This window comes from Bombus flavifrons, chromosome 2 (genome assembly GCF_040668555.2).
Source record: "Bombus flavifrons isolate JBK064 chromosome 2, iyBomFlav1_principal, whole genome shotgun sequence".
NCBI lineage: Eukaryota > Metazoa > Arthropoda > Insecta > Hymenoptera > Apidae > Bombus > Bombus flavifrons.
The window spans coordinates 4,173,002-4,198,524 of record NC_138443.1 but is presented as its reverse complement, the minus strand read 5'-3'; the positions used below and the strand labels follow the sequence as shown (position 1 = coordinate 4,198,524).

Here is a 25,523-nt window from a genome sequence, read left to right as displayed (position 1 = left end):
TTTCCTAACCAAAATTGTTATCAACAAATCCGATGGTCCCGTGTCCTTAGACACACCCATCCCCAGCTTTCCTCAGACACAGTATCGTCAGTAAAACTTCACTTATTCTGTATCCTTAGAATAGCCAACATATCTTTACCGGTTTGTACCCTCAGACCAGTCGCGTACTTGATCAGTCTATATTCAATTGTGAACATTAAGTGAAAAATAAAGTTTAATAAAAAACAAAGTTAATAGTTGTGTTACGGCTCAGCTATCTTGTTTTCATCATATAACCCTCAAGTTTACGTGACACGATCATGGTCACGTAGGCCTTTCTTCCGCGTAGCTATTCGACTGAAGGACCGACGACACATTGATGGGCCACTCCGCCAATTGAAGTTTCCAGACCCTTTCGACCTGTCGGCACTTAGGCTTTCTCGTAACATTGTTTATGATTCACCTGATATTCCTTAGGCAATCTGTCCACAATACTATAATAATTATAAAAAATATTTATTTAATAGTTGAGATTAAATATTTATGTATATTTTAATTTATTAATACTTATCCTATTTGATCTTTTAGAACTTTTTATAAAAAGTTGATAAATATTTTCATTAAAATTTTTTAATTACTTTTGCTTATAAATTGTTTAAATGTCTTCTTTAAAATAATATGTATCACGATGTTACATTGACAATAAGTTATAATAGTAACAATATAAGATTGATATGTATATAAGATCAAAGTGTTAACTTTTTAATACATACAAAATTGACATATTAACCAGGTTATTTTCACCGTTGCGTTGCATGAAATTGTGAATTTTGCAAAGCTATTATCAAACTTGATTTACGTTTGTTCCATAAAGTTCCATATGCTAATTGTTACGTCCAGTGACTCTTTACGTAAACCAGAATTCATCTCTCGGTCGAGGCGGCCACTAGCTGCGCAAATTTAATTAGCCGGGCCGCAATAATCCTAAGGAACTGTCATAAAACTAAGCATTTGTATTTTACCGTTAGGGCTCTTAATTGTTATAAAATATATTCAGGTCGAGACGTTCCGTATGGTTATTGTTCCATCAGGTAAAAAATGGGAAGATCGGGGTTTTCCTATGTTCAACGGTCATTTTCACCCGTAACCGACTGGTGGTGAAGCGACCAACATCCAACAATAGTTTTCCTCTGCGACAGCATTGTCACCGAACTTCACTGGTCTGTCATCCTTAGATCAGTCAACATCTTGGTTGGTTTTTCATACGTTGACCAGTCAATGTCTTGGCTGGTTTATCAGCCATAGATCAGTCATCTGTTTAACTTATATCTATACGCACCGAGCTGTGCGTAACTGTCTATGTCCACAAAGTTGTTGGAATAAAGTGTACATTGTAACCTGTTACTTCAGTGTTATAATCAGTTCAACCACCTCTATTACCTAAACGAAATAGGGGATCGATCATTTCATGGCGTCGATTATCTAATCGTAACGGGAATTTACGACTCCCGTTGGCGCGCTTCCTCGCGATCGCGTCTCTCCGCGAACGGTTGAACACTAATATTTGCATTTATGTTTCTAAAACGAAGGAAATGAATAATAGAGTAATTATGTGCAAGTATGTATAATACGCGTTTGTTACATATATCATAAAACGAGATTGATATATGATATATAAGTAGAGATGGAGCCGAGTACCATTAAATTCAATTACACCCAATTTTATATCAACACATAAATGCGTATTCGGATTTATATACATGTATATATACATATACATGTATATGGACGAAAAAAGTGGTGTGTTGGTTATACATACTGGATACGTTATTCAGTATTGGATGATTAGTTCTGCGTTACGTATTATACGAAATGGACATGAATTTAGTAAATTTTTATTATATGTTGCTTTGATAATCTTTTATTCAAAGTCTTACTAATAAATGGTAAATTAAAACGAGGAAATAAGGTGTTTTCTTTAAGAGAGGAAAATGAAAAATATCGTACTTCGGTTCGAGATTTTAAATCGATTAGATAGATTCGAGAGTGCGATTATTTTAGAATAAATTCTGAAACAGATTTCTATATTCTGCGTAGATGAAACGAAAGAAACACTTGATAAACAATCATCATTCGTTTGAAAGATCTCAACCATGAATTCTCAGTCACAACGAATCTGATGAAAATATTACGTATATCGACAAGTATAGACGACATCGAACGGTCAATATACGTGCAGTATGTATAACATAACAAAACCACTTGCATTTATTATATTTCAAGGTGTTTAATGCGTTTACTCGTGTATGTACACGGACGTATCCGAATATGCATCCAGTACAAACGTAGCCTAAATTGGCTCATGCCTTTTCCAGCTACGCGATTGCAATTTATATAAAAATTAAACAAAAATACATTTGTCTTCGTAAGATTCTAAACTTTCATCGAACGTTAATCTGGTACTAACACTTCACTTTATTCTTTCATTGATCGACTGGTTAATTAAGCAATGTTTTCGTTTATATGGTAAAATAAAATCGTGATAAAACACAACATCCTTGCAGTAAAATTATGTGACTTTTATCGGCATAAGTCATAACAGATCCATACAGGTTAGAAGAAATTATTCGATTAAAAACAAATATAACATATATTATCATATGTTTTATATAATATAATATATTTGCAGGTGAAATTCATAGAAGGAATAATGTATAATTGCAAATACGGAATTTATTCTTTTTAATCTGAAATATTTTTATTGTCGGAGTTCTCCTGAATAATAATTAATGGTATTTAACCAAATAATAATGTATATAATTGCAAATTGTCAAGTTATAAGCATAAATTATGAACTTTTCTTTTATGACTTAATGATTTTTCGTATCTATTCTTCGTACTTGTAATTATTTGCTTAAGAATATCTACTTGAATAATCTATAATCTATAAAATTCACTTGTAAAATTTCATTCGTTTCATTATTAAACTCGTTAATGATCTTTAGGCGTATTTATTAATACTAATAATTCGTAATTTATGTCTTTTTAAAATGAATTAATATAATTATTGAAATTTTACAAATTATTAGTGTTAATAAATATTCTTTTATAACGGTAATAAGTTTGGTAACTATGTAAATAAAGATTTATAAAATAATTTTAAAAAATTATACAAATCAGCTGATTGTCATGTTTAACATAAACTTGTAGGATTTAGAAAAAGACGATAATGTTTGCGCAACAGTAGTCTATAACCGGCACTTGTCATTTTTCAATTTGATAATATTACTACATAATTAGTCGATTATTGTGGAAGAAGGCCCAGGTCCCGTGGAAAGTTCTGTCACCCTTTTAGATCACTTTTTTTCTAATACATATTACGTTTATTAAACGTATCATTCTATATATATAGTACATACATATACATATACATAGAATAATACATTCATTGGGATTGGGTCGGGGTTAGGTTGTCATAGTTGTCATAGTTTGAATAATTATATTATGTTTCTAGTGCAACTTGGCTTCCAGTTACACATTTGGTATAACAAACGAAACATTGTCTTTGTAGGTAGATATGTATATTTATCTTTGTTCAGCGAACAATAGATGAACAAATTTCTATAAAATATTCTTTTCTATTAAACGTAGAATACAGCAAACTAAGAATATATTCCTTCCGAAATATTTAAACACTCAAAGGGTCAATAATCTGTCAAACATACAAAACCATTTCATTAATTATTTAATAAATAATGCGATTGAATTTTGGAAAAAGGATATATATATTATCGAGTATATGTATATATTGGTTAAGAGAAGATGTTTGTTTGAATGTAATAAATTTTGTTAGTACTACATACATATATAAAGGTACATTACATACAGCTTAGTTATAGCTTATTAAAAAATGAAAGAATTTTCTGCGTGACCTAATAAAAATGAAGCAAAAGTAAACATTTAGCAAAGTTTTCTGTAGCACTGAATTGTTCTTGCACTGGTCTTCTCCAGAGTAATTCTATTCTAATTAATGTTATGAAATTGTACAGTCCCACAGACTGAAAACCCAAAAATCACGTTCAAGAAAAGCATGTACGTGGTCGGTGAAAGTTTAGAGGCAAACTGCACCTCCTCGGCTGCGCATCCAGTTCCTCACTTGACTTGGTACATAAACGGCAAGGAGGTGAGTAAATATCAAACATAACAGCCAACCTGTTCAACAACTCAAAACGAGTTAATTTTTACTCGGTAATGTCTTTAGCTTTAATTTAAAGCATTTAAAGTATAGCTACATCTTCACAATGTTTCTTTTCTTCACGTGTCATCGCTCACTGACAGCAGTCGTGTTTCACGAAATTTTCCTTTCTTTGTCTATTAACGTCAACTTTATTCAAAGGATTAATTTAATTAGTAACGCTGTCGTGTATGTCTTTAAAACTTTATTTATTTTCATATTGTTCGTTAATCTCAAATTTCAATTTTAATTTCCAACATACTTATATTTCCTAATACAATAAATATATAATATTCGAAGACTACAAGGGAATTATTTTAAGAAGGCGATGAGTCAAATTTCAATAATACTGTAATATTCAGTATTATTATAATTTCAATATTATTTGCATATACCTAGATGCATATATCTACATATGTAGATATGTAAAGCTAAAGTGCAATCAACATTATATTAAACATATATATTTGTGAACAAATTATACTAGGCTTTAGACTACATCTATGAAATTTTATAAACAATTAAAAATATATTTAATATTATAATAATCAAAACATTTAAAGTGTTCAGTAAAGAACAAAATATATATGTATATACATTTTAAACCGAACCAATTTAATAAACCAATTAATTGTGGTATTAAGTAAAAAGTATCTTAAGTAAAGTATCTTAGAAATTGAGCTATAAATGTAAATGAGTAATTATATTTGCACAATATTTAAATTAATATTTTATAATTTCTTTCTTAGACAAGAAAATACAAACAAATGAAATAGATTTTTTTAATTATTTTTCTATCAATTGGCAATTTTAATGCGTTTTATTAGGTATATTTGAAGAAAATGTGTACTCGAAGGTTGAAGTTTTCGATAAGCGGCAAGTTAAGTTGATGTTTAGTTTAGTTTAGAATAATCATCGAATTACGGTAGGATAAGTTGTGTGAGTTAAATCGAGAGTTAAACTTTGATATTATCTTCTCGTATCCATGAGTAATACTGCTATAACTTTTTTCATAAAAGCGTACGAGAAACTCTCCGAGTCATCCTGTAATAATTCAACGTTCGATCAATGTCATTCAGCTATTTTTGTCCTTTTTTTGTTTTGAAAAATTTTGCGTCTTAAATGTAATGGAAATTTTACAGTCTGGTCCGACTAAGCCATCAAATATACATAATATATAGTAGTAATTACATATAAACGTCATAATCAGTGACGCAATTGTTATGTAATATTTATTTTCTATGCAGATAATAATATGAAGTAATATATCATAAAGAAATAATTATTTTTTAAATCGTTCATTCTACACTTGCTACACTTTTGGAGGATCGTAATCATGTTTCCACGATATTAAAATTTCTATTCAATTTTATTTCGTTGAAACCAATACTAAACACAAAAGGTTGTACATAAAAGCATAACGATGATTCTTTTAACTGATCAATGAATGATATTTTTCTTTTTCTTTATATGCATTACGATGCATAGTCGTACGCGACGGACTAAAAATTATAGTGATATAAGTCATGATTCTGAGAATCTGGATATTTTAACTTTTAGTTTTTAACTATTATCCCTGTAGTTTCAAATTGATTGAGTTACAATTTTATTCATTGGCACGATATGTTTTTATGACTTGAAAAAATATATTGAACTCTTTAGAATAACTAATAGAACCAGAAGAGTATATTACGAAAACTAGCGATGGTCTGACTTACACCACTATGATTCTCAAACCTTCATATTTGTCTATAAAAATGATTATGCATCTTTTATTAATAATAATAATATTTTAGATTTTAAGTTTGCACGATGATTATTGGATGATATATTTATGATTTTTCAAGTTTTTAATCGTACGTTAATGTTTGTATCGACGCGACGTGGCGACGTCTTGTGAACATTGCAGTTTACTTGTTCAGGACAGAGCTGAAATTGGGAAGCCTCCCAATCATCGCTAGCATACAAATACGCTCCTCGTCAAAGAGATAGCCCATGTGAGCTATCTGTAATTTCTCAATGACGCGTGTAAAGTTTTTCGTCTGTAACGTATAATATCAAAACATTATGAGCTGAGGATATGCGGCTTGCTGGAAATAAGTCACAATGTCGTAGATGTTTTTACCAACCAAGAAAAACTATTCCAATCTATGGTAAGGTCGAAATAATAGCACACTCCGTCAATATGTTTAGAAATTGCTCAGTAGTTCGTGACCTATCAACGAGAAAAGATTGCAGTATATATATTATATAAATTTGTAAGTATGGAACGCGGAAAAAGATTAAACGAGTGTGAAAGAAAGCAAATTCTAGAACTAAAACAGCAACAGTTATCAGTAGCAAAAATATCGAAAGTAATAATAAGAAGTCGTAAAGTAATACACAATTTCTTAAAAACTGTTGAAGATTATGGCAAAAAGAAATGTACCGGTTGGCCGTCATCGTTATCCGATCGTGATAAGCGAGCAATTTTGCGTGCAGCTTCCAACTCGCAGTTAACGCAAACAATTAACGAGGCAAATAATGGAAAAATCTAGTGTTAGTGTCAGTGTTTCAAGTGTTCGTCGAGTTCTACTATCCTGCAAAAATATCAAGAGGCTAAAATTGAAAAAGAAACCTTCGTTAACAACGAAACACAAAGTAGAACGTTTACGCTTTGCAAAAGAAAGAGTTCATTGGAAAAAGAAATGGAGAAGGGTACTATTTTCGGACGAAAAATATTCAACTTGGATGGTCCTGATGGGTTCCAATATTATTTTCATGACACAAGAAAAGAGACAATGTCAGCAATTCGATGACAAATGGGGGAGGCAGCGTGATGGCCGGCATCGGTTATTTCGACAACACAAGTATCAAGTTCGTCGTTGGGAGAATGAATAGTGTCCGATACATAAATTTAATCAAAGAACAAACAAATAATCATGCAGAACGCATTTCTGGGCCTGATTACATCTTTCAACAAGATAATGCACCTGTACACACATCAAGATTGGTCCAATCATATTTTAATGAAAAAAATATATCTATATATAAAAATATATCACGCTCCCTGGACCTTAATATTATTGAAAATTTCTGGGCAGAACTTGTTCGCGGCGTATACGAAAATGGAAAGCAGTATCAACACGCACAACAATTAAAAAATGCAATTGTACGCGAATGGAATACGCTAAGTCAAAATTACATCCAGAAACTATATAAATCGATGCCAAACCGTACAATAGAAGTAATAGAAAATAAAGGGGGATGTACCCATTATTAAATAAGTATATACGTTTGATAAGTAATTATTGTTAGTTACAATTTATGTTGGTTATTATTTTCTTGTTGTAAGAAATTAATTGAGAAATTAAAGATAACTCACATGGGCTATCTCTTTGACGAGAAGTGTAAATAGTGACAACACGGTCCGAAGTCGTTACGTCAATTTCAGGTCTGCCATGAACGAGTAGACTGTAACAATATATTCGAAACATTTGCATATCTCCAACGCATCGTTAGAACACGATCGAAACCCGAAAAGCCATAAGTACGTCGTCCAATAATAATATTTTTGCCAAAATTTATTCTGACCAAATGTCATGAGCTTTTTGTGTGTTATACTATGTAGGTGGATATTAGTCTGGTAAACCACTATCCTCACACGTATCACGAACACCAACTAATGTCAGCTACTGCAAAACTAACGATAGAAGTATCCGCGTTGCATACAGGGGAAAATGGATATTTGGAAATCAGTTGCTATTCAACTATTCCTGATTACCCATTACACCACGTGCAGTACGCTGATGTTAGGACGGAATCGGTTACAGGTAATTATTCCACTTAATATAATTTTTAACAATTATATTTTCGTTCCAATCTTTCATTTTAGAATTTATTAACGTATTTACTTTATTATTTTGTTAAAATCACGAATATGGAGTGGTGGATATAATTGGAAATCCAGTTTAGGTAGTATAAATCCAGTTTGTAAATATTTATTTCCAGAAATTTATTTCTCACAGAATTTTTTAGGAAAGTAACTTTAGAACATTTTTGCCAGGTGCATAAAAGAGGCAGATTAATTACCAATGTATAATTTCCAAACAGTGCCTTTATTCAATGTTTCAATACAGATTTTCTAAACTTTGATTCAACGATTATTGAGGATTATGTTTTTATGTTCTCATAGGTCATATCCTTTTTATGTATCAGTTATCGAGCACTCACTTTTAGAGAGGTCCTCAATCGGATTTTCGAATGCTATTCATCGCGTGCAAAGTGCGCACGTGACCTATTTATTTTTGCTATATTTTTTCTTTTTTTTCTTTTTTAATCCGGAAATCATAGATGAATGTCCCGTATTTTATGGAACTTGCCCAGTTTAAATAGAAATTTGCTTTTCAAATGGAGATTCGTTATTTCAGATAGACATAGATACGCAAGTACGTATTAACAGATTTGGTTTTACAAAGAGAAAAAAGAATCACGTATATGATGTCATTTCTTCGTTCTTCTTTTCTGCTAAAAAACATTCTTTTACTCTAATCTAGTAGTCACGAGGTTTTCATCTCAAATTCCTTTTCCATGCTTCAGATAAGGTGAACTAATGAATGAAATGCGTAGTTACCCTAAAAAGTAGTTCTAATTAACCCGTTTGAAGTGCTATTGCATCGCGAGAGGAAATATCCAATTAGAAATAGCAATCGCGAAATTCGTACTTTCTTCAGTTCCATGTACATCTAATCTCATACTCATAGCAACTGTTCCATATTTGACTTGATTTTCATGCACAATCATGCTAAATAATATAATATCTTCTGTACTATATATAGCGCTATATGTATATCAAGTATATTAATTATTAAATGTAATCAAAGAAAAGTAATGGCGGAAGATACGAGCAGTGTGCTTAAGCGTGTTCTTGTTAACTTTTCTATTTTTTTTTTTGTCATTGCTATAATTAAGTCAATTTACTATGCTGAAAATGAAATATAGCTTTCAATAAACTGTATGTAATATATTAGAGCGAACATTATTAAACTGTGATATCGAAAATAGTTTAGATATAGAGTAATATAGCTTATTATGATATAATAAAAATAGATTTCCTATATATATTATAATTCCTGTATTATATATTTAACTTTCTCTTGTGAAGAAGAGACTATATTTTCGTTTCAGTAATTTATATGATCTGTCAATAATTTGTGACGATACAATGCAGAAAATCGTGAATGAAAAATTGTTTACTTTCAATCTTAGAATCGTTGTTCTAGCGTATTATTAAACACGTAGGAATATTTTATTTTTGATAAAACAGGTTTCATTTTAAAAACATGTACTTTTCAATAGATTCATGCTTAAATTCCAAACAAATGGCAATCCCAAGTGAACAACATAATGTGATCAACCATTGCAACGTTAGTTATGTACATTAACTTAAATTTTTTTAAACCATCGTAATAACAAAATTCATATTATTCATTTCTTACGAAACATTGTATATTTATCTTCTACTTTCAAAAGACTTATACCCTCAATCTATCTGGTTACTCCGTTTCTTTTGCTGTTTTATATTAAAATACGTGTTTTTAGCTAGTGACATGGAAGTCAGAGAATTAGAAGAAACAGATTTATCACATCTTTTCCATGTGCTTTTATCTTCATACCTCTCGTAACATGTTCTTCCATTTCTCATTAGAAATACATTCGACGCTATAATTTATTCCAGTTACGTCAACAGTCGTACGCCATGTTATATTAGAAGGCGAAATTCCTATTTAAAATTTCTCATATTTTTCGAGTATCTCGCATCCTATAATTTCTTGTAAAAAAATAATTGCAAATATGCAATATGTATTTTTTGTATAAAAACTTTTCGTTTTTATATTATCTGGTCCTGTGGACTATTCTTTCACGTTTTCAGATCACTTCTTTCGCAGCATTATATTTTATTTACAGTTATTATGTTTGCTTTGAAACGAAAAAGTTTTATAATTGTTTAAAGATATCGAGGAATGGCACTTAATTCTATATTTTATATGACAAAAAAGAATTTGATATACAGGGTGGTTGGTAACTGGCGGCACAAGCAGAAAGGGGGTGATTCTACGCGAAAAAAGAAGTCGAAAATATAGAATAAAAATTTTTCGTTTGAGGCTTTGTTTTCGAGAAAATCGACTTTGAATTTTCGCTCGGTACGTGTTCGGTACGTGTTCGGCACGTTATAACGGATCTCACTGTAGATCGTTGTCTCGATGGAAAAATTAAAAAAAAAATTTTTATTCTATATTTTCGACTTCTTTTTTCGCGTAAAATCATCCCCTTTCCGCTTGTACCACCAGTTACCAACCACCCTGTATATAAAAGTTGTTAGTGTATTAAAATACATACCATGAAAGGGATATAATTTAAAGTTCATTATTTATATTAAATATTGAAACTTTACGATAGATAAAATATATTATAAGACTTTTGAATTGGGATATATAATTACCACTAGTTGTCGAATATTTCACAGCAATAAATTCATCGTTTATTAAATTTTAACACTAACTATATTACTTGAATTACGGAGTGGCATTTGACCAAAGTATTCAAAATCAAAATTAGGAAGGCTACATAAAGGAAACAGTGCAAAAAGTCCATATACTTTATGAAATAATCATTTTATTTATTAAAAACGTAAATGCATAAAATTTCTATAGAAAATCACGAGTTAGTTTTTTTGACAAAACCTGGGCAGTTTTACTATTGTCCAAGTTCGCACATTCTGTGTTTCTAACGTGATATTTGTTTTTTTAATTCGTTGTTCCAGTGCAAATTATACCCGCGCCGATCGCCGAGTCCTCAGCACCAAATGTCGCGCGGGGGTGGCCTCTAGCTACATTACTGTGCATACTCTGCGCGATGCACAAGATCATTCCTTAATAAAAGTCAATTGCTATAGGATAATTAAAACAAGAGAAAAAGAAAGAAATTAAACAAAGAAGAAGAAAAAAACACAGGAAAAAGTAAAAAAAAAGATGTGTAATATACGTAAACGGAGAGTAAACACAAGTGGAGAAAAAAGGGAGAATTTGTGGGAGGGAGGGGGGAATATATATTATATACATATACATATAATATATATATATATATATTAAAGAACGAACAATCACAATGTCTTCCTTGATTATACCGAAATACACGGGGGCAGCGATTTTATTGTCTTGCAGAAATTTTATAAACTCATATAGACGCGGCTTCTTCGTGCAACTATTTTCGATTGTCGCTTGTATCAATCGTTATCTATTTCGCGAAAATATTGTCGAATTCCAAGGAAGAATTCCGTTCGTTTTTCTGGTCTGTCTCAACTCGCAAGAGTTAGAAATGAGACCAATGAAACGGCAATAGGGGGAAAGAAAACGAGATAACACGTAGTGAATAGCAATTCGCCGGTTAACAGTGATTTTTTCTAAAAAGAAAAAGATGAAAAAAAAGAGATAGGTATATACGCACGGGCGCATTTTCCTTCTTCTCTTTCTGCTTTTTCGTCCCTTTTCTTCTTCTTTTTCTCCTTCTTGTCCTTCTTTTCCTTCTTATACTTCTTCTTCTTCTCCTCCTCTTCTTCCCTCCTTCTCTTTTTCTTCTTTGTTTTGTTTTTCTTTTTTTCTTCTTCTCGTAACGTCGACCACGCAACATCGATCCGTTTACCATCGTTCGAAATCTCTCTGCGTATATCAGTGTCCTCGATTTCAGATTTTTTAACTACGTTGATACGATATCGAATTAAATCGATTTCGTACTGAACCACCGAGAAGAATTTATCAGATCCGAGAGAAAATAGGTATATACGGATGTACTTATTGTTTTATCGATAAGTTAAAGAGAGTTATCCATCGCTATTCGGTGATTATTGCGACGGGATGCGATGGACAAATCCGTTCATTCGATTGGTCTATTATAACGATCGAACACGGTATAATGAATGTCAATTCGTAAATCGAATTTCTTGTTCGAAATTAAGGAATGTAATCGTATAGTTATCGTTTCAAACAAATGTTGAAGCATTTATCGTATATAGTTTAATACTTCTAATTTTAACATCTGTTATTTAAATATAAGAATTTTTCTTTTATTAAGTTGATGTTTCGATTTCCGAAATACTGAAAACGATTTAATACGAACAAACAAAAGAATTGAATATCTTTAGTATGTCACTATTATTACCATTAAACACATTATTTTCTTGTCATTGCTTTTTTGTCGACATGCATAACCAAAGATGAACATTGTGATCGATTATTTAACGTTTCTACATTCCTAGTTGTAGTATCATGTATGTACTCGTCATAAAGCTAATTTATGTACTAATAATAAGTAAGAAGGAAGAATTACCTATATATTTCATATACATATCGTATATATGTATGTATAAAAAAATATTATAAGTTAAATAGGTATGGTACATACGAGCTTTGTATGTGTGCATGTGAATATTTTGTTTTTAAATATCTTACATATTTATATATAAAACAAAAATTATATACGTATGTACTTACGTATGTTTGCTAACAGACGCTGAATATGTATACCGGTATGGAAACTGGCATCCTATTTACAAATCAGAAATTAAGACTGTTGTACCTTGTTATCAGTATAATGATATAATTAGTCGTATTTGACTATGATATTCGTTTATTCCGCTATTAATGTTTTCTTTATTTAATCGTTTGTCCCTCGCGCTTTTTGATGGAACTCATGAATAAAAATCATTAATGTAAAGCTAGCTACATACGTTTAGTTATACCGTGCAATAAAACTACAATATACATTATACCTCTATGTATAGTACATTATACAGTAATAATATACATTGTAAGAACCATTATATGTGTATGACATACATTCTATTACTATGTAATATTATTAGTATAAATTTTACATACATTTGTTTTACCTGAAAAAGTTTAGTACAGGCCAAAGCCGTACACTTTGTCGATCTACATATAATGTATAGATACATATGTACATAGAGTACAATTATTTTTTCAATTTTAATACAACTTCTATAAAAGATGAATATTATGAATATTTAATCAAATTGGTATTTTCTCCCTTTTTTCTTTCTTTTTTTATTTTAAATAGAGACATATCAGTAGATATACGAGATCATGATCTGTTATTATTGAAACTTTTTATTTGTTATTTAAAATAACTAAAATCTTGGACAATCTTTTATATAGAATAAATAAATAATAGTAATAATTAATAAATTACTTATTTGTTATTAAAACGGCTAAATGCAAACGAACTAAATTAATTATATTATCATAATTGCCTAATCATGTCGAAGGAAAAGAATGCGAATTTCTGATACTTATTTTAATCTCACTTTGTCGGACTTCCCGCATAGTTATATTGCACGTTATAATTAACCGTGTATAGATAACTTGATAAAATACGTGCACACGTAGGATGGTCCCTTAAGAACAAAACTCGTTCGTTGCGCGACGCGTCCCATTGCGCTAATCCCATACCAGGTCCTATTTTTAACGAAAGAGGGGAAAGCACGAAAGAAAGAAAGGAAACGTTTTATTTTATCACAGGGGAAGGTTTAGCTATTTTGTCAGCACGACAAATAGTCTATAAATGGCCATCCTGAACAAGAACAGAAAAACAACATGTATAATTATAGAATTTCCTTGCCTACGCACGTCGTGTCGATCAATAAAGTTGTGTATACGACGGCTTTCCTGGACATGCCACGTGTGCACGATTCTAAAACGCTTCTGTTCCCCTTTTTCTTCTCTTCTTTTTTTCAGTTTAACGCGTTCTGTGGAAAAGAAGAACGAGAAGAGGGAGTGAAAGTGACAGATAAATACAGATAAAACGACAGAAAAAAAAGAAAGAGCGATCAAGTGCTGTGAGTGGGGGGGAGGGGACTGTTATATTCATAATGGTAAGAGTTCTTTAGCAAGTGATAGGTACTTTCGACGTATCGGGCAACATATCGTAGCGTTATAATTATACATAAAGAGTTAATCTTTTCGAGCCTCACGGCTACTTGATTGTCCCTGATCTCAAGAGGCGCGCGAATAGCTACTAGCTACGGCACCGTGCCGATACAATGTAATGGAGACGCTGACGAACGCGAAACAGCTCTGCCCATTATACAGACTGATTATGAGTCAACCGAAAAGGAATCTAACATGAATAATGAAGACTATTTTCAGAGTTGGTTGGACAATGCTTACGACATGATTTAAACGTAAAATATATATATGTAAAGGTTTGAATAGTCCCTGCTTTAAATTTATAGATTTTTAGGAGAGTAAAACTTTTACATCTATGATAATGAGATCTAAATTTATATTAATAATTTATAAAATTATGCGTCTATTCGCAGGGCATTTAAAATGTTATATCAAATTAAAGAGACTTAAATATTACTTGCAATATAAAATGCCTCACCTATTAAAAAAGTAACACGAAACATTTGAAACAGATCAAGATTAGTTAGTTACGATTTGTACAAACGAATATGTGTAGAACAACACATAATATACACTATGTAAATATTGATTGTAAGTATTCGGAAACTTTGGTTAATTTATAGTAAAACTTTTTGAATTTGACCAAAATATACAAATTGACGATAAATCAGTAAATAATTTCAATAAATAACAGATATAGCAATAATATAGTATATATATATTATATATATATAATATAGTATATATATATATATACAATATTTATTATTTAAATATCATTATTTGGATTAATCTCGAAAATTTTTCTATTCGAAAAATTTGGAAGAACTTTCTTGGTCTAACTTATAATTCACAGAAATTCAAGAATCTAAAGATGAAAAGCTTGCCAAGTAACGAGTAATTTTACAATTACGCAAGTTAATTCTATCATTACGCACTATACGTTAAAAATTAATTTAATCACATCACAATATTTTATTATACGTGAATACGATAATTACAAAAAATATGTAAAATCATAGTACAATTTATGCGTAATTTCGTAATGAAAATATGTTTTGTTAAACGAAACAAGTGTCTACATACTTTTAAGCCATAGTGTGTATTGAAAATAATAATGGTACATATTTTTAAAATGATTCAGTAATATAATTCAAATGATGCTTTTATGTCATTAACTTATTAGTTACATTTTGTACAAAATTGATTAAACTCAAGATATTAATTATTTACTTCGTACTTGTATAGACGTAAGTGCTTATTATTCGATTTTGTATTACTTAGGAACGTGAACGAGTTAATATTCATAACAAACAATTCACACAAATCGTATTTCTTCGAGTGTTCTATAGTCAAAATATATATATTTTATATATATATACTATAGTATTACATGTTAAAACAAAACTTTGCTTTTAATCTGGATATAGTTATAACATCAGATTTGATCATCTTACAAAGAAGGTTTCTATCGATATTACGATATTATATTAGTCCCTAAACGATTGTTTTGAAATTTCGTAGCTTTTTTTTGTCAGTCAATTTATTCTATTATATTTTATATATTTGGCAACAATCGTTTATTGTACACTTTTATAAAAAGCTACTTAATAAAGATTATTTACAAATTGGACATTAAATAAGGTTAACGATCAAGGGAAAAATCTGGCATTGTCAATAAAAAGTGTCATTTAAAAAAAAAAGAAACATTTTCCCAGGGCATATATAGGCATATGTAAGTAGTACCCCGAAATTCTTCGATTTTGTCATGAATTTTCCGAACAACCCGATAGAATAGAACGTCTCCGTGGATGTGTAACTAAAAATTTTGTATTTGTGCACTTCAGCCTTTCAGAAACTAAATTAATCATACTTTTTATTAACTTCTTAATTTATCACTCTGAAAGCCGCAAAATGGAAGACAAAAGGCGGTTGACAATGAGTAGCGAAAAAAAACGAAGAAACCGGCAAATTCAGGTCGATAGAATATCGTTGACAAACGATGAAAATGTTGTTACTATTCACATTGATGTCTTCTTTCCAAGCGCTGTTTGTAATCATGAACGAGATTCCATCGAGCGATGATAAAGCGTTGATCAGTCCGGCGAGAAAAGTAGCCGTGAGGATAGTCGGCGGAGAAATCACGAACATAAGAAATTATCCGTTTCTCGTAGGTGAAATGCGCCCGTGAAGATTTCTAAATATTATTTAAAACTGCGGATACGCGAGTCATGCTCTAATCGTCTCCAAAATACAAAAATAGGAAAGATACAGATAGAAAATGGCGCCAACAAAATATCTATTTACGAAATGTTTTCATGTCTCGATAACATGGTAAGAATTATTATTCCTCGCGATTTTACTAAAATTCGTAGAGAATAGTAGAAAATATGTACGTATTTAAACTGTTTCCTATTAACGGAATTGATCAAGGTAAAAGTAGGGGACAGAATATACTAATGGTGGTCCGAAAAAGGGGGTTAAATAATAATTTAGGAGCGTATAGTGTCTATATAAAAGTAAGAAAGTCAGTATGAAAGTAAGAAGTATTTTATCGATATAGGTACAAATTAATCTTGGAACAATCTCATCCGTGAAAATTGACAAGAAGAATACTTAATCAGAGTTACAATTCGTATAAATAAGAAGAAAGTGTTTTATTGACTTACATATGTACATAAATAGGTGCCTCTAACCAAATTAACCTTGGAAACGAGGACAAAATTCGATATAAATTCATAATTTCCAGAATAGTCACAATTCTATTCTAAAATATGCATAATCTTCGTCCAAGATGAAGATATACTTGTAGAGGAATACTTATTGTATTAAATAGAAAACTAGGATAAAATCTGCCTTGAAAGGAACACTGATGAGATAAGTCGATAAAGAATATTTCAAAATGTTCAGAGTTTAAAGTTTCTTCCTACGAATTAAATGTACCAATTCTCGTCGAAACAATCTTCATCTATAACCGGATTTAATATCTCTTTCAAGATTAATTTGCAAACCTATGTGCAATTATATCGATAATATAATTAGACCGTAGATACTTATGCAAATGCATATTTTTATGAATATAATTAAAGAGGTAGAATCTATGTGCAGAGTTGTTTTATTTACAATATATTATAATTTTATATATATTTACGCGTCATGTGCATTCTACGTATTTTTGTATCTTCACATTCCCTATGAATGCATAAAAGTTTACAATTTATTAATAATAGTGTTCTTCTTACTTTAATAGATAGTATACGCACCTAAATTTTCTCTGTAGCAAACAGTTCTTCGATTAGTTCTGAAAGTCTTAGGTTGTTCGAAAATTGATAGCGAGATGCATAAAAAAGTAATCAAAAAAAGTAATTGGCATTTTGTTGAATGTTTATTTACTATTCTTTTTTATATGACATTTTACTATCTACTGAGTGGCCTCGATTATTTTTCATGAAGGCTTTTCGTCTCTTTTTGATAATGAATTCTTTCAAGTTACGACGTATTAAAATTTTTGTGAAAACTAAAATAAATGACGTCCAGGTGTCCTTAATTCCTCCGAATTAGCTTATTTTCTAGCTGAGGTTCGATGCTTTTTACTATATACCTGTTCTTGTTAAAAAACGGTTTCTAATTGACTATATTTTCTAAATGTTTCTCTTTAACTACTACATTTAATGTTCGGTTAAGAGCAGTATTTCTTTGAATTTTCTATTATATTATATAAATTGTTCGTGAAGTTGACGGCAAAATTTCAAAAAAGTTTCATAACAATCTATTCTTACAGGATTATTATGGAGAGTTATTTTATTAGGTTGCATGTATATCCATCGTTTTATTTTCCGTTTGTGCTAAATTTAGTTGCTCCAGGTAATATTTTTAGGTTTATAGAGAATTCAATTTCTTGGAAATCAAGCAATTTTCTAAATTTTTCGTAGAATATACGATAAGCGAATGGTGCTATACTTGGTGAATATATGTTTTCAACTAATGTCTAATATATTTTGCTTCTTCCTGATCGATATATCGATGAATGCAGGATTTTTCTCTTCGATAAAGAATTTTATCAAATATATACATACTATATAACAGAGTATACTAATACTCTATCTATCGGAAGGCTGAGAATTATATTGGTGTAAGTCAATCCATTATCATTTTCCACAACATAGTGTTCTACATTTATTGTTCTAATATTTATTTCATTTTTTAAATGATAAAAGTGTATTCAGGCAAAGAATAAAGACATAGCTTCGTTAACTACGGAACTAATGGGACAATACTTGTAAGAGCTGAAATGCGTGATTAAATCGGAATTCCTAAAGTCTTGACTTACATCGTGTTATGATATTGCGAACATTTCGAACAACCTAATAAACGAATTGCGGATGTTTAATATTTATGCAAGTTCATATTTTTACGAATATAATTAAAAAAGTGGGACATGAGTAAGAAATTGTTTTACCTGTTAAATATTGTAGAAAATATTCTATGCTTTGGATATTTTATATATTTTTGCATATTATGTGCATTTAGTGCATTTTGCATCTTCAAATTTCTTATAAATGCATAAATGTACGTTAGGATAAGGAATTTCTTCGGAGACGATTAGAGCGTACGTTGTAAGTATCCGGGTACTATCGGTAAGAAGTAAAGGTTCGCTGATGACGAAACCGAATTTTCAATGTCAATTTCTCATAGGTCTCGGTCCAACGGCGACACTTTAGTCATGTCTGCGGAGGTACTTACATAGCACCGAGATTCGTTTTGTCCGCCGCGCATTGCATGGTCAGGTGCGTTCTAATTGTAAGACTGCGACACATACATATGTAGGTATGTATACAGTCTATGGCTCTTATTCCTAAAATGGTAGCAAAGTATCGCCAGTACTGGATATCTTAACCGACAGATTAATAAAAATATTCTATTAGTGAAGTGTTTCAATGTTTTTAACGATTCAACGAATTCTCATTGGTGCTTTGAAAAGTGAGTACATGATAAATGAATACACGCTATACATATACCGCTCATACACCGAGAATATTTATAAGTTTCTGAGGATAATTAGAGACTAATTTTCAGTCATTTAATCGATCGTAGAAAGAATACCGGGAAAATTGCTGATAATCAAAGCTAAGGACATTTTTTTAATTGTACTTCTTGAGCTAATAATGAAAAAGAAATGAATTGGGAAGTTTGTATATTGAATTGTAACATATGAAATGTCTTTTTGTCTAACTTTACTCTACGCTAAGATATTTAAAAGTATTTCACTAATGAAACCAAAAGAATTTCTCGTTAACGAATTACAATTATATACATATCTATAATATTATATTATTTAAAGAGTTTAAATATATTTTGTAGAATTCAGAATATTATTCTTTACAATTTATTAGTGAGCATCTATAATAACTTGTGCTCTCTTTAATTAAAATATTCTATCTAGAATGTTTTTCAGCTTTCAAGTATATTTAAATAATTCAAGCCTCTATGTTTCTTCCTTTTAACATTATCAAATAACATATCAATAACAATATCAATAACATTATCAAAAACGCTTGTATATTTTTAAGTGTAAATACATATGTACATAATTGTAAAAAATAAAAAATCTGATATATTCATATTTTTCTGGTGTATAGTTGTACTATTTAGGTGTATCACAAGCTGATGCGAAATAATTATTTAAATATTTGGAACTGAATGAAGAAAGCAAAGAAAATAATAAAACTTCCGTTTTGCCGGATGTTTCGTAGTAGTAAATTTTAACTAATGGAAATAGATTATTTGTTATTATTTACATTGTTACGATATATACATTTATATTTTAAATAACATTCATATGTTATTATATTGTTATTATATATACTATATTATATATATATATTGTTATTATTTATATGACGAAAAAAATTACTACAGAAAACTTTATCTTCAAAATCATTTTAACAACGGATACTATAAAATATATGTTCTACCATTATAATAAATGGCAAGAACATTAATTAATGATAATCGCCTTTAAATCTATAAATTACTCTTTATATCGAGAAACACTATAAAAAATAGACTTTATTCGCAAAATATAAATTATACATCTACGGCATGCGTATATTACAATTCAATATACTTAAACCACGTAAGCAGTAGTTCCGACTTTATATATCCAGTAATTAATTTAAGTAACGCTATTTTGCTTTTTAACATATAAAATCGACATCTACGTATTATGATCTTCGTATTAATGAAATTCCGTTTATGAAAACATGCTCGATTATAAAACACCTACTTTCTTTCATATTCTTTGATCACGCAATGTTACATTGTGTATCTCGTATATGTACAATGTACTTGTATAGATACGTAAAGGTAAAGTTGGCCTGCTGAAAGCCATAGAAACGAGAACGCGGAATCGATTTCCTTTCAGAGCTCGACGTACCGACGATTTTATAAAGATTAGTTATAACAGTTTATCGAAACCAAAGGCACGATAAATGCTGTCAATAGTTATTTTTTTATTAAAAGCGTAGATAGATGAGACATTGGTCGAAGAAAAGGATTTATTATAATATCTCTCGCGTATCTTTATGCTACCATTTTACGGTAATAGAGCATTCTTCGCTCGTAGCGCTTTCATTGCTGTCATAGATACGTATGCTGTTTTTAAGATCTCCAAATGTAACAGATACGACACGTTAATTTTAAGGACATCAGAGATCCTCTATAGCTCGTTTAAAATTAACTGATTCAAGGCTATTTATAACTTGTCCGTGTCTTTTATATCTAATCAAGTATCAGATGAAAAGAACGAGTTAAAAATCTATAGAAAATCTATGGAAAATCTATGAATGAAAGATTTTATCGTTTTATTTTTATCATTATATATAGTTTGGATAGATTATTATGGATAATTGAAGGATTTGAAGCAATAAAGGGACAGCTTCAATATTGAAATATTTAGTGGAAGAGAAAGGCCTTATCTACCTATTCTATAGGTTTGGTACTGAAAAATTAAGTTCATTATCGGGAATAATTGAATATGAATTTTTAGCGCTTTTATATCGCATTATCAATATTATCCTTTTGTTCGACTTTAGAATTAAGCATGTACTTTTTTCATTCTTATAATTATTTCAAAATTATTGATTGTTATATGCAATATAATATTAGGTATGTATTTGTTTCTTTACAAAATTTCATAATCTACGGTTTATTTCTCAAAAGCTTAAGAGCTTGTTCCCTTCCTAGTATCGGTTATAGTATCTAGCTATAGGTGACCAGAGTAGTTGAAGGTAGATTTCAGTTACGTTACTTAATTTTAGGCTGTCTAATTATGAATTTTGATTAATACTTTGTGGTCTTTCGTTTACTTCTTTACTTTTGCAATTTAATGCAGTTTCTGCTTATTAGCATTAATCATTATTTACTAATATTTGAAGACCACAAACGTTCTTTGCTTTATTGCATATAAGTCAGTAATCCCGTTAAAGTTAATCCGTTGAAGTCTAACGTTGCATATATATACAATATACATATATTCGTATTATAGATATGTTTGGAAAGAAATAGAATACATAATTAAATCAAAAGACGAATCATAGTATATAAACGATAACGTCTATGACGGGACAAATAGCATTGATCAGCCAATTGAACTAGCTGTAGCAAAGTCAATTTCACCATTAGATCGCTGTTTTGTTAACCTTTGCGACTGCGTTGCGAACCGCTGCGATTGTTAACCTTTAGATCGCTAAATGTACAATCTAATCTAGGTAGAATGTCTATGTTTTGAATGAGTCTATAGCAGAAGCATTGCTGGAAATCCAATTTGAACAGAAAATCGATAAAATTGCACATACGAATCAAATAATTAATTACTCGACCATCAAACTGTTAACTGAGTTAGATTACCTTCGATTAAGAAATATTTCTTTTTCATTGAAAAGTCAATTTACAATGTAATAAGTACTTGTACAAAAATTCAATACAATCAGTTCCTGATGAAAATACACGTATGTATTGTAGCTAATAAGAAACAGGAGCACTTTAAAATACTTATCGATTCAGCAGTGAAGTAAAAAATTCGTAAGTTATAAATTAATATTAACACTTAAAGGCTATCATGTGAATATCACTTAATATTATTGTCCTGTAATAATTGTTCACTTCCACACTGCAAACGATTTTTCTACTTTTCGTCTAATATCAAATAATAGTAAAATATTTAATTGCATTCGTTTGACTTTATTGATTTGTAAAATGAAAAGTATGTACATACGTACATATATATAATATATTAATGTAAAATTTCACCTATGATAGTACAATATTAACGTGATTTCTTTCGATGACAGCTTTTAAGGGTTAAATTGCAAATAATTCAACTAACGGATTGATAATTAATAACCAAAAATCTCAAGTTCCATACAAAATTTACTTTTTCATGGTACTATTTTACACCGATCAGCATACGTAGTAGTGTATACCAACGACAGTAGCGACCATAGCAGTGAAAGGGTTAGCGGCGTTATATAGATCGTATTAACGTTTAACAACCCAAACTTAGAACAAAAAAAAAAAGACAAAAATCGCAAAAACAAGAAAGAAAAGAAACGGAAACTGACAATGTAAGTGCACTAATCAATCGTCACTATCTTTGTAATCGACTCATCAATTTTCCATCAAATTTCGAAAAGTGTTTATTATCTTTCCGTGTGAAATCAGCTTTCTCTCCACTTTGGAAACAAGGAATCAGTGGCCGCCCGTGATGATCCTACAAAATTACTTGATCTATTGTTATTGTTCTACGCGAAAGTTCTTATGTGTGCGTTAGGAAGGAAAGAAATGAAAAGATGTAATGCAATGAAAAGAGTGAACCATGTAAGAATATGATGTGCAACTTAGAACTGATTCGATTAAATCATTCGTATAGACCGACGTTCGACGGCAATTGGATAGCTGAAAGTCCACGTCGATTCTACGCGATCGCCGGAGCCACTTATGTGTACTTTCCAAGCTGGAGTTCCATACAGATGGAATTGATAGACAGAATATTACCGCACACGAACTTTAGATTCTCGAACATGCATCACGATATTGGATTGTTCAGGGTGATTATTATGTGTATATATAAACTCTGTGTGAAAAAAATAAAATAAATGAAAGAAATGAAAAAAAAGAGAGAAAAGAAGAGAGGTTGAAGTTAATATGAAATATCCTGAACCAACCATATGTATATATATATACGTACATTCGTATATATGTATATATCTATGTACTTACATATGTATTTACATTCTAAATATATGTAGATCTAATCAATGACTATTTTTCGTTTCCTTTCATGTTCAACTCGGAAAATATTTTGATTGAAATTGAATAACGAATATATATGAGAATATATATTTATAGTGTAAAGAAATATTTGGTTTTGGTTACCGTAAACGGATTCTGCACTTTTGGATCGATGGAGATCCAAGATGAAGATTGTTAAAAAAGTTGACTGCAAGATTGACATCGAGCATGGTTTCCAAATTTTTTTTATCGCGCCATATGGTACTCATTGCGAGGAACAAAAGTCTAAAAAAAATCATGAATTGCAAATGTAAAGTTCTCATGTAAAGTGGTAAGAGGACGTTATTATTACCAAAACCGGTTTTAATTACGTAAGTTTTATATTTTTAGTAAAGTATGTTATCATTTATCTGTTTGCTAACGCACATTAATACGCCGCAGACAAGATGGCAGTCAGATGTCTACGCTCTCTTATTGCGTACCCTCAATAGTCTTAAGAACCCACCACAAATCTTAGGATTTTTCTAGTTAAGGTCCTTCAGACCGAACAAATATCTTTTTACTTCAATTGTTTCTTAAATTTATTGTCTATTCTGGGAAGATACGGGAAATCTGGGTTTTCTCGCGTATGATGCTTCCCGCTAGCAACTTTCTCTCAGGGGCGGTTAACACCCTTCCTCACCCACCAACCTGGTAGATTAACCAATTAACAGCGACGTCTATTTCCTTCACTTTCCTAACGAAAACTTGCCTTTAACGAATCAGCTTATCTCGTGTCCTTAGACCCACCCATCACAAGTTTTCCTCCGCAGCATCATCGCCACTGAAAATTCAGTTGTTCTATATGTTTTGATCCGTCACCGTCTATACTTACTTTGCTCAGTAAATTATTGTCTATTAATCGAGATCTTAATTATTTTCTATCAATTTATATCTATCTTGTTTACAAGTTGTTGGAATAAACTGTAAATTTTTAACTCAGTGTATACTCAATTCAACCACCTCTATTATCCTAACCGCAATAGTGGTTCGATCATTTCGTGGCATCGATTGCATAATCGTAACGGGCATTTACGACTCTCGTTGACGCGCTTCCTCGCGATCGCGTCTCTTCGCGAACGGTCGAACACTCTTGACGAGTAAAATAAGATATAAAAATATTCAAAAATCCGAATCTAATGCAGTTCTCCAAGTATCTAATAACAATGCTTTTCGTATTCTACCAGCACGGCCGTTATTCTGGTCTCTGGAATGCCTAAATTCGCGAAATTCGATAGGCCATGCGAATCGTACCAAAGATATAGATAAACTGCTGCAGACTATAGTACTGAAAAACAGGTATACTGTTAAGAAAATCAGAGGATTTGGAAATACAAATAACTGACTTTATTTCACACACAACAGCTATACATCTATATTACACTCTGAAGAACGTCTTGTACGCACGCTTGTCGCCAACCGACTCTCCAGAATCTTCTAACGGCAGTGTTTTGTCTCAACTAAGACCTGGACGCCCTCTGACCCTTACACACACACTCTCATGTACAGTGTAAATGTATCACTTCCCTAACATATACATAAGTTTCTGCATTATAATAGTTTTTCTTGTTTTGCTTTGTCCGATGCTTCGTTAATGTTCATTCTCCAATCTATACTCAGCTTTTGTTCCACGCGTTCATATTTAGTGTCAATAATGGTGCAAAGATATATAAATATCCGACAAATGCTTCATGCAATAGATGGAGCATTTGGAAACTGTGCCAAAACACGCGAAATATATATATATCTATATATATGTCGGGTTTACATTGGAATCAAGGCTAGGGGCGCGAAACGAATCCTCGCCCGGATTACACATTGCCGATATGCAATAGAGAAGACACTGACTAGTGCAAATACGATTATTATAGAATTGGACAAGTAACCGCGGCAATCAGACACTCGAGAAACCAATGACAACGATTCTAGGCTCAACAACGAATCCGCGGTCGACGGGATGATAGATGAACGTGCTTACAAAGTCCAAGTCGGACTCTTTGTTAAAACGTGGAATATCC

At 31.0% G+C, this 25,523-nt stretch overlaps 1 protein-coding gene across 3 annotated transcripts in view; it reads left to right on the top strand.

The window, feature by feature from the left end:
• LOC138188833 (cell adhesion molecule 1) overlaps positions 1 to 20,374 on the top strand; it is a 43,760-nt gene extending 23,386 nt beyond the window's left edge. Inside the window, exons 4-7 of one of the 3 annotated variants that reach the window (XR_011175712.1) lie at positions 4,029 to 4,162; positions 7,824 to 8,025; positions 11,016 to 14,141; positions 18,871 to 20,374. Coding sequence is in view for 2 of the 3 variants with exons in the window: in XM_069130976.1 (XP_068987077.1) it covers positions 4,029 to 4,162; positions 7,824 to 8,025; positions 11,016 to 11,128 (449 nt within the window). In the remaining variant the exon portion in view is untranslated. Of the gene's footprint in view, positions 1 to 4,028; positions 4,163 to 7,823; positions 8,026 to 11,015; positions 14,891 to 18,870 lie in introns of those variants that run through there. The other 2 variants (XM_069130976.1, XM_069130987.1) reach the window with 2 other exon arrangements.
• The last annotated feature ends 5,149 nt before the right edge of the window (positions 20,375 to 25,523 follow it).